Source organism: Rhinatrema bivittatum, chromosome 16 (genome assembly GCF_901001135.1).
Source record: "Rhinatrema bivittatum chromosome 16, aRhiBiv1.1, whole genome shotgun sequence".
NCBI classification, from domain to species: domain Eukaryota; kingdom Metazoa; phylum Chordata; class Amphibia; order Gymnophiona; family Rhinatrematidae; genus Rhinatrema; species Rhinatrema bivittatum.
In genome coordinates, this window is record NC_042630.1 from 33,112,315 (window position 1) to 33,123,298 (window position 10,984).

Below are 10,984 nucleotides of genomic sequence, written 5' to 3' on the forward strand. Positions count from 1 at the left end.
CAAGGACAGCCGAAAGCAGATTATGAAAAGGAGGTTGTTAATAAAATTGAAAAAAAAAAAAAAAAAAGGGAGGTAAGGTCTTACCTTAAGTCCCCCCCACCCCCCGCCCCGGTTTTCAGGATATCCCTAATGACTATGCAGTGTATGCAAATAAACCTCATGCGTATTCATTAGGGATATCCTGAAAACCGGACTAGCTGGCCAGGTGGGGTGTCAAGGACTAGTGTGATTACCCAGAAAACCAAGGATAAAAATGAAAAAAGGAAGTCACAAAGTCCAAAAACCAAGCAAATCAATCTTTTGAATGCTCTAGCTCAGGGCTTACCAAACCTGTCCTGGGGACCTCCCCCTCCCCAAGATATGCGGTAAATCTGCATACATTACGTATTCGTTGTCGGTGGGATACCCAGGACAGGTTTGGAAAGCCTCATGTTCTGTCTATACATTCGTGCTGGCACCGAACGCGGCGAACAAGGACAAGATGGCGACAGCACCGACGGATACAGCGCTTGGGATTTTTTTTTTTTTCCCTTTTGGCCTGCAGTCAGTTCCGACAACCGAACGTTTCCTGCGGTGTCTTACGGGGTCCTTGGGACTTCGCACCGAACAGCTTCTCCTCTCATCCTATCACCCCTGAACATTTCATAACCCCCTCCACTTGCACGTTCTGGCCCCACTGTCTCTATCAGTTCCCCACGGTGGGCTGAGCTCATTTCTATTCCTAGGCTTCCACGGTCCTTCTGTAGTTTATACCAGAATCTGTAGTCTCCCTCTCCCCCTGAGCTGTGGCTACTGGGGGGAAGAGCGCTTGAGGCCTTACGAACCCCTGTTCTGCCATTTTTCATGTTTCCGCTGGTTTTGGTTGCTGGAAGAACTCCCCGTGCTGGGGCTCCAGCCTTCTTCGCTCATCGGGTACTCCAGGAGAGTGACAGGGGTCGGGGAGCGCACCCCTACGCATCACGCAAATGCTGTGGCGGCCCAGCAGTTGCCGGCAGCCTGCCGCCCCCCCCCCCCCCCCTACCCCTTCCAACTTTCCAGGGCTAAAAACATTTAGAATGGGGCTAGTCTTGAGCCATTAGTACAAAAATATTTTTTTTAAAAAGGACTCTTAAAAGGTAAGAACTTTTGAAAGTTTTCTTTAACTCCATGTGATGCTGTAGGGTACAGAATAGGTCACAATTTTGCTTTTTTGTTTTTTAAACTCTTATTTGTCTGAAGTAGTTTTCATCCAATTATTTTGTTAAACCTATGCAGACAGAGCTGATTATTTCCCCGAGTCCAGTGTTTATAATTTGCAGGAGAGAATAAAGGGCGTGGGCTATCTCCCACTATTCAACCATTGCACGACTTGTGAATTTTGCCAAGGAGGCAGTATTGTGCCTGCTCCCCAGGCAGCGTGGGGGTTCTACTATTTATGAGGATTTATCCTCCATTTTAAGCCTTGTGTGGTTCAAACACATGAGCACCAGCACAATGAAGACTCAGAACCACTGCTCAACGAAGTAAGATGCTCAGGTGAGACCTTTGTGCTTTGGGATTGTTCCGGACGCAGGAAGGAAACTGACTGCTCTCTTGAGACCCTGTTCATGAATTCTAGATGCCCGTTGTGCAAGGATCGTGTTCATTACTGTGCAGCATTTCTTATTTATTTATTTATTTAAAGGTATTTATATACCGTTTTTTAAAATAAAATTTTATCAAAACGGTTTACAACATGTTAAAAATAAAATAAAAATAAAATATAACTAAAATAAACTTAAATACATAAATTTGACTAAATAGCTAGATGATAACTGGCTAAAAACAAATTATTAATTAAAATTAAAATAAAATAAAGGTAGCGTGCCTTGAGCAAGGAGGGCAGGGAGGGTAAAAAGGGGAACGAGAGGGGACGAATCGTAATATCCTTAAAGAACACTGATGGGAAGATAGGGGAAGGGAGAAGTTAAAGTGACATGTAACTGATGAGAGAAATTTGGGAGATGAAGTTTCATTTATGATCAGGGGGTTGCTTAGTGGAAGTATTAAATGCTTGTTGAAAGAGGAATGTTTTTAGAGCTTTTTTGAAATGATGAGGATTTGATATTAAGCGAAGAGGGTTGGGTAGTGAGTTCCAGAGTGATGGTCCTGCTACTGAAAAAGCTCTTTTCCTGGTGATGTCTAATCTGGCCTGTCGTGGTGATGGAATGTCTAAGAGATTTTGTCATTTCTAGTGAACATGAAAGCCTTTGAATGGAAAAACTGGTTCTAACCTACTAATTTTCTTTTCTGGAGTCCTAGCAAACTAGTCCAGACAGATGGGTTTTGCTCTCCTGCTAGCAGATGGAGACAGAGAACAAAGACCTTATGAGGCTGGAAAATTGGGCATCAAAATGGCAGATGAAATTTAATGTGGACAAGTGCAAGGTGATGCATATAGGGAAAAATAATCCATGATGTAGTTACACGATGTTAGCTTCCATATTAGGAGCTACCCACCCAGGAAAAAGATCTAGGTGTCATAGTGGATAACACATTGAAATCGTCGGTTCAGTGTGCTGCGGCAGTCAAAAAAGAAAACAGCATGTTGGGAATTATTAGAAAGGGAATGGTGAATAAAACGGAAAATGTCATAATGCCTCTGTATCGCTCCATGGTGAGACCGCACCTTGAATACTGTGTACAATTCTGGTCGCCGCATCTCAAAAAAGACATAATTGCGATGGAGAAGGTACAGAGAAGGGCTACCAAAATGATAAGGGGAATGGAACAGCTCCCCTATGAGGAAAGACTAAAGAGGTTAGGACTTTTCAGCTTGGAGAAGAGATGGCTGAGGAGGGATATGATAGAGGTATTTAAAATCATGAGAGGTCTAGAATGGGTAGATGTGAATTGGTTATTTACGCTTTCAGTTAATAGACTAGGGGACATTCCATGAAGTTAGCATGTTGCACATTTAAAACTAATCGGAGAAAGTTCTTTTTCACTCAGCGCACAATTAAACTCTGGAATTTGTTGCCAGAGGGTATGGTTAGTGCAGTTAGTATATCTGTGTTTAAAAAAGGATTGGATAAGTTCTTGGAGGAGAAGTCCATTACCTGCTATTAATTAAGTTGACTTATAAATTAGCCACTGCTATTACTAGCAACGGTAACATGGAATAGACTTAGTTTTTGGGTACTTGCCAGGTTCTTATGGCCTGGATTGGCCACTGTTGGAAACAGGATGCTGGGCTTGATGGACCCTTGGTCTGACCCAGTATGGCATGTTCTTATAACAGGGCATCACTACCACAGTACCTTAAAAGAATTCAAGATGAATCCTTACCGAAACAGAAGCCTGAATTGGAGATTCCCCCATCCCCCAACACCAGGTTTCGAAAACCTTCCAGATGATAACATATGCCAAGGAAGTTGAAAGCTTTCCTAGCTTGCAACAAGGACATAATCATTTCCTCTGAATATCCTTTTAACTCTTAACTTTCTCCTCTCAAAATACAAGCTTTGAGAAAATGGTCATCTGCCTGTTCCAAAAAATAGGTCCCTGCCGCGGTAGACCAATAATATGGCTGAGCTGCAAGGGTCCCTCCATCTTCAGATCTATCAAATCTGCGAACCGTGAACATCTGGGCTACTCCGTAGCCACTAAAACTACCAGCTCTTGATGCCCCTTATGACTTGTCCTATGAGAGGCCAAGGAGGAAACAAGAAAAGCAGGAACCCTGGAGGCCATGGCTGAGTCAGGACATCCAAAACTTCTGATCCTGCCTCCAGCCTCAGAGTGAAAAATTACAGTTCTTAGGCATGCTGATTGGCCACCATCAAATCCAATGGCAGATTTCCCCAAACGCACCTGAGGAGCAAGAATGCTGACTCGGCTAACGCTCATTCCCTGGGATCCAGCCTCTGCCTAAGCAAACAATCTGCCTGTGCATTCTCCAACCCAATGTTGCGAGAAGTCAACCAAGTTTTTAAATGCCATTCCACCCACCCAATGGAGCAACCTTCCCTAGTTCAAGGGAAACCTGGACTTATGGCTTCTCCTTGCTTATTTGTGTAAACTGCAGCTGCCAAAGTCCAATAGTATCCACATTGTTCCGTTCTTGACCAGTGGCAAAAAAGGACAGCAAGGCATTCCTGACCACCCTGGCCTATAGACGACTAAAGGTCCAGGAAGCTTCTGTCACTGTCCACTGACCTTGTGCCGCCCTCCCTTTGCAGATGGCTCCCCGGTCGCTCAGACTGCCATCTGTATTAACTGTTACTCAATCTGGGATCTCCAACTCCCTTCTTTTCAACAAATTTTCTTGTGAGAACCACCAGGATAGAGTCAATGTGGCCTCCCCCCAAAGAGGTAAGATGCTCTTGAAATTCTGCAACCGAGGATTCCATCGGGAGAGAAGAGCCCTCTGCAAAGGCTTCATGTGCACCATCACCCAAGGAACCAGGTCTAGCGTAGGCGCCATAGAGCCCTGTACCCGCAGAAAATCCCAAACCCTGGAAATCTTCGTCTGCAGCAACCAACAGATTTGGTTCTGCAGTTTCAAACACTTTCCCCCTTTTGTATATGCTTTTTTTTGAAGAGAGAGCACTCAGGTACTTCCGGTTTTGAGAAGGAACCAGTTTACTTTTGGCGAAACTGATCATGTAGACTAGGCTCTGCAACAGGAAAACCACTAAACAAACTGAGCGGAGACAATCCTCTTCTGATTTTGCTGACTTAGCCAATCGCCCAAGAATGGATATACCATAATTCCTTCCCTGCACAAAGCCACCGCCACAACTACCATAACTCTGGAGAATGTGTGAGGAGCTGTTGCTAGCCCAAAAGGAAATGCTTGCAACTGGAAATATACCCCTAGCATGGCAAACCTGAGAAACTTCTGAAGGTGTCCTCAAATCCTTCTGATCTCTGCAACCACAGAGTCTCCATAAGAAAATGAGGCACTCAGGAGCAGCATTCACCTTCATTAGATCCAAAACGGGCCGAAATACTCCCTTCTCTTTTGGAACCACAAATGATGTAATGACCCAGATCTCTTGTCTCCTCCAGAACCGGACTACAGCAGCCAGGAGAAGAGGATGACCTTGGGTGGACTGCACCACGTCCCTCTTTAATTGGAGAGGCCATGAAAGTGACAGCAACTGGGTGAGCAAAATCTAAGGTGTAACCGTCCCTTACAAGGGAAAGAACCCACTGGTTTGACGAAATCTTGGTTCACTCCTTGTAAAATAGGGACAACTGATCCCCTATATGGACGACAGCAGAGTGGACTGACAGTTTCATTGGGAGACCTTAAGCTCACTTGAGCTGGACCTTGCACTCTCCGGAGAATTCCTTTGGACCCTCCACAAAGACAGAATTTACAGGATACTGTTATTGTCTATGGAAAAATGTTCTTTGCAACAACACCTAACCTTGCGATACTTCTGCCTACTGGGAAAAGACTTATCCACTAGCAACTTGGAATCCTTAGATTCCCTCAGGCACTTCACCAGTTTCTCTAGCTCTTCCCCAAAGAGTAATTTACCTCTGCAGGAGAAGTTACCCAACTAGGATTTGGATCATATATCCACTGCAAAAATGCACAACCATAGAAGGCGCCTAGCTGATACCACAGACACCATTACGCAGCAAAACATGCAAGGCATTGGCACTAAAAGCTACACCAGCCTTCAGATGATCAGCTTCCTTCTCTGAGACAGCTTCTTCAGGTCCAGCCATTAATACTGCAGGACCCAGCATGTACACGCTCGGGCTGTAAGACTGCTACACATAGATGTCCAAAGGGCTGAAGCCAAAATCTAAAAAAACCCAAACCCCCCCCCAAAAACAAACAAAACAAAAAACAAACAAACCACATTCGAGTTGAATTCCAACTTCCTATCCTGAGAGTCTTTAAAAACAAATGTCAAGTCCTCACCTTGGGCACCTTCAATAATTCCAAAGCACCTTCCAGAAGGGGATGCAGCTCAACCATGGCCTCACAAGCCTTTCCACAAAGACTAAAGCTTTAACAGTGTGATGAAACAGCAAGGCCCCTCAGCCCCTCCATGATAGGATCCACTCATTCCATACTCAGGCTTCCTTAATGATTAATTCTGCAAGTCTACATCAACATGGCGAGCAATTTGTCTCTTTAGATCATCACCTTCAGCGATGGGGATCTCTCCCTCAGCCAGAGTATCCCTATCCCCATCACCCGTCCTCTTGAAGATCTGCAGGGAGACCTTCCCTTAGAGACCACCACTTCAAAAAAGCTGAGTCTTTTTTGGAAGGGATGGAGGTACAGATCTCTCCGAAACAGCCTCTGTAGGACCCATTGGAGCCAGCACCTTTATTCTTTAAGAATGCTTCATGCATAAAAGGCACAAATCCAAGGCAAAAAGGATCTGCAGCATCCTTTTCCCCAAAATCCTGCATAGCAGAGGCCCCTCCTACATGAGTACATTGACTGAGGGCCAGCATTAGCCTCCCCCACATCTCCCTGAACTGTGTGAGAAGTGGTCCAAGATGGCCGCCATTCCCGCTCTGCTCATTTCCCCCCACAGAGCCCAAGTTAGAAACAAGCAGCTGCTGCTTTTTTTTTTTTTGCACCTGCTCTTTAAATCGCTGCGGCTTCAAAAGACACACCCGAGCAGCCCTCCTCTCCACCCAAACCGAATCCTGTACAGGCCCGAGAGAAAGGCTGTGGCCTTAGTGTCTCCACGTGCTGAACATAACTTCACACGCCATGCGGGAGTGGCCATGACGGGATTGCTGCACGGCCAAATCAGTACACACTTGCCTGCCAACGCTTCCCCCCTCTTCTCGGCAAAAGAAACAGATTTTGGAGCAGCCTGCACTGCCCATGTGCCAGCTTCCCTGCCTGTCCGATTCACAGAAAGACCTCTGCCGCTTGACCCATTTCCTGTTTTGTTTTGTTTTTTTAACGTCTTAAAGGGACCCAACTTCTATCCCCCCAAAGTAACATAGCCATAAAAGAAAAGTAACATTTTCCTATTGAAGACTTCTTTCAGAGGACAGGAGGGATCAAGGACATAGAGGACAAAGAGATCAGGGAACCAGCACCACTGGCTATCAAACCCTCCTCAATATCAGATATGAGACAAACAAGGGTCACCAACCTCCCTGTTCGACCCTGCTCTACCAGAGGGATTCCCCCTCCAGGGAGAAAATTCTTCCAACACAGTCTGACTGCAGGATGGCCACCCCTACCATCTACTGGAGACAGAGAATACTTAGGGACTCAAGTGTTACAGTAAGACTTTGTTCTCTGTCTCCATCTGCTGGTAGGGAAGAAAAACCATCCTTCTGCACTGGTCTGAGGGAAGATAGGGAGGGAAGGGTGTCTGTATCCCTCGAGTCCCTTCCTGTGAGGTTTAAACCTATCCACAAAACCAGTAAATTCCTGATTCATCAATTTATTTTTTTTTTTTAAAGCATATGGCCAGCAGCTCTGGTGAGTAGCCAGAACTTGATCACCAGGAAATTCTACCTTTTAAATTACATGCACACACTTCCTAGCAGAGCTTCACAAATCAGTGTGTGAAAGATCCCCCCCCCCCACACACAAACCTTTTACTTAGGATTTTACCATTACAATCACTGCAGATCTGCACAATTTATGCGCATCCCTGAGGCCAAAACCTATTTGATGGTCCCTTAATAAAGGGTTTGCTTGAGGAAGCTCATTATTTCCCTCATAAGTACTGCCAACAGAGGTGGGCGACTCTCCTGACATAAAATGTTCATTCCTTCCATGCATCTTTAATTTATTTCATGTTCTGGTGCACGGATGGGGTCATGTTTATTGAACGTCAAGGTGTTTTCGCTCAGGTATCCAAGCCCACACTGCACCAGCTGCACATTGCTCAGGTGCCACACACATATGGGTCTGTGAAGGTGGGCATGCTACTGTATCACTTGTGTGTGTGTGTGTGTGGGGGGGGGGGGGGGGGCGGGGAAGGCTGTATAGATGACCATTTTTCACATCTAAAATAGCCATGGAAAGTTTTTAGCAAGGTCTACCTTTTACTTTAAAAACACACGAACCGAGCCTGTGCATAGCTGAGCTTGGGATTTTATTATACATAAATATACAACTTGGTTGAGAAAACACTTCTGAGCAGCAACTAATTTTCTCCATCGCTCTGGAAGGGCTCCAGATGGGGGCTCTTATCTGTCTGCATGCACGAGGTCCTTCCGGCTGCAGCCGCTTTCCTTTCAGAGCCTTGGATCTGCAGGCCTTCCCCACCCCTGAGTCTCTCTTTCATTTCACAACAACTGCCTGCAACTTCCCCCAATTTCAGCTCACCGCCTAAGAAGCCGCCACCTGCGTGAGTGGTTCATCCAGGTAATGGACCAGAGCTTTTGCCTGTTAACACAGAAAAATAATTGGTAACCTCTTCAAACAGAACAACATGGCTTACAGTTCAATCCTTGGAAGCCACCCCCTCAATACATCAGTTTCAGGCCAAAATTGATTTATTTAACAGTCGGTTTAGTGGAAAGGAAGTTCTAGAACAAAAGGCTTATGATGGGGAGGCTCGAAAGGGGAAGACCCAAGGGCAACACAAGGAAGAGTTCAATGCACTGAACAGCTCTCCAGTGGAGGTGGTGAGGGCTAAAATGTTACTGGGATTTATGAACGTCTGGGACAAGCACAGGGGATCTTTATCAGCAGGAAAGCGAGGCAATAAGCCAGAGATTGAAGAGAGTCTACAGTAGAAAGGGAAGATGGGCAAAAATTGGAGGGGCCCGATGATTTCTCTCTGCTGTTGGAAGTTTAAGTCTCTTGTCATTGGCTTGTATACTCCTGAGGCTAATGTGCATTTGAAGAGCAGTTCTGGAAACCTGACTTGTATCAGAAGCACAGCAACCTGAGCCACCCTCAGCTCTCAGCATGAGATTAATCAGATGCAGCAGGGATTCTAACCCACACTACTAGGGCAGAGGTCCCCTTCTATGAAACTGGGAAGCAGCTTCCAGGCTGTTGCCATTGTCCTCTGGACTTTATTACTTTTAAGCTAATTTTTTTTTTGTATTTCTCCTTGGTTTTCTCTTGGCCATCCTTACAATACTCTAGTGAGTGCTGGAATTTTAGCCACTGATTACCTTTGCCTTCAGCATGCCAAATCCCACAGTCTCCTTTGCATACATGCACAGCAAGAGATTGGCCACTCTTGTAATTGCCACACGGCCCTCCTGCAAGCCAACAGCAAATAAAAATCAGAAACAAGGAGAGGAGAAAGTGGATTTTTGTTTCCATAACGCTGACCCCATGTACTTCATGTGCAGCTGGAATTGTGTCTCTCCAGCACATAGAACAGCCCCAGGGATCAACAGCATCTTTCATCATACTGGCATAGTTGGCATAAGACAATTGCGTTACTTATTCAGGTGCGAGGATATGCTCCTTGCATGACACTGGTAACACCTAGGGATATTCTATGCACACACTGGAAACCTTTATTTATGCAGAGAAATTAACCTGCATTCAGGGAGAGATTACGAACCACCACAGATTTTTGTGCCTACACAGGGACAAGTGAGCACACAACTACATGCAATGTTGCTGGAGTCCTGCCTTGAACAAGAACCATGGTGCAACATCTGCTAGCTACACAGAAATCATTATTCAAGGAAAATTTTCAGTGCCCCCTTGTACATTTTTAACCACATGTAACTATTTGTGTACAGCCTTCCCCATTCTTAGATGCCCAGCTATGAAATCAGTCATCCAGTTTAAGAAACCAGACCATTTGAGGTCTGTTCACAATAAGAAGGCTGACATGGGGACATAATAGTTCTAAAAGCTTCACATCTTCACTTTAAAATATTCATAAAGGCAGCATCTCTAACATATGAACCCCCCCCCCACTTTAAAATATTCATAAAGGCAGCATCTCTAACATATAACCCCCCCCCCGGTTCTCACCCACCATGCAGTCCATGAGGATGAATTTAAGATTGTCCTCGTTGAATGCCTGGTGCCCGTTCTTATCGTAGGCCGCCCAGATGTTGCTGGCAATGGCTGCCGTGACCCTGGCATCTGTGTCCCCATAGCCTGAATATGCAAGAAGAGAGCCTTCGTTGTTGAGGAGCCTGGAAATCACAAACAAAAAATTTAAGCTATGAACCTAGAGCTGAAAAGGCATCTCCTGAGGGTCGCCACGCCATCCAGGTCCAACCTAGGGGAGGTTGATCCAGTTCTGGTTTTGCCCCAACTGTGTACATAGAGATGGAATTCCTCCTGTGTTAGAGATATCAGAACTGGAATTCCAAGCAACTAGGGGGACAGGACCAGAATTATTCAGAATGACCTGAGAGTGAGATTGGCAACTCGAAGAAATGATCTCTGAGAGTATGCAACGCACGGTCACCCCCTGACCCAGGTCAATCTGGATAGACTGATCCGGTCCCGATTTTATCCCGTTACAGCTTCTCTAGGAAAGGCAGAGATGCAACGAGGGCAACTCCAGAACCGGATTAGCCTGTGAAGGATAAACTGCTGGTCAGGTGATGGCTGCAGCAGCTCTTATCCCAAAACAGAGCGTCTCACTGCCGTACTCACAAAGTACTCTGCACGCCGCCTGTGTTGGCTTGGCTCAGCACCTGGGTCAGGGCCTTGGGGCGCAGCATGATTCACTGGGAGAGGTGGGCGAAGAAATATCTCCAAAGGAAGCGAAAGACGGAGGGAAAAATCATATAAAAATGAGTTTGACAAAAAAAAAAAAAAAGCCAGCGTTCTTCCGGGACTCTACAGTCACCTGCCACTTCCGGAAAATTCCGCCCGCCAGAAGTAATTCAGCACAGAATGCTGGGAATTGTAGTCCCATACTACAAGACTTACAGCCGGGCAATTAAAAAAAACGGGACAGACCAATGAATTCTGTGAGTGTGTGTGTCTTTGGTGGGAGAGGGGGAAGCAATAGAGAAAGCGTCAAATGTATTTCCTCGGTTTTCACAATAATGAAGGCACTGGGGAGACACAGGAGATGAC

At 45.6% G+C, this 10,984-nt stretch overlaps 1 protein-coding gene across 1 annotated transcript; it reads right to left on the minus strand.

Annotated features, from left to right (window-relative positions):
- Positions 1-8,044: 8,044 nt before the first annotated feature.
- LAMTOR2 (late endosomal/lysosomal adaptor, MAPK and MTOR activator 2) lies at positions 8,045-10,731 on the minus strand. Its single transcript, XM_029581964.1, has 4 exons — positions 10,556-10,731; positions 9,924-10,086; positions 9,097-9,186; positions 8,045-8,356 (listed from the first exon to the last, which is right to left on the minus strand). The coding sequence occupies exons 1-4, from the start codon at positions 10,621-10,623 to the stop codon at positions 8,300-8,302; spliced, it is 378 nt and encodes a 125-aa protein (XP_029437824.1). The 5' UTR covers positions 10,624-10,731; the 3' UTR covers positions 8,045-8,299.
- Positions 10,732-10,984: the final 253 nt, after the last annotated feature.

What these genes read in the sequence shown, in the direction of transcription:
- LAMTOR2 (XM_029581964.1), bottom strand. Translation starts at nt 10,623, where the DNA reads ATGCTGCGCCCCAAGGCCCTGACCCAGGTGCTGAGCCAAGCCAACACA. An exon ending in GGCGGCGTGCAGAGTACTTT is followed by an intron (nt 10,087 to 10,555) that starts GTGAGTACGGCA and finishes TGTGATTTCCAG; the next exon opens with GCTCCTCAACAACGAAGGCT. An exon ending in TTGGCATGCTGAAGGCAAAG is followed by an intron (nt 8,357 to 9,096) that starts GTAATCAGTGGC and finishes CTGTGTTAACAG; the next exon opens with GCAAAAGCTCTGGTCCATTA.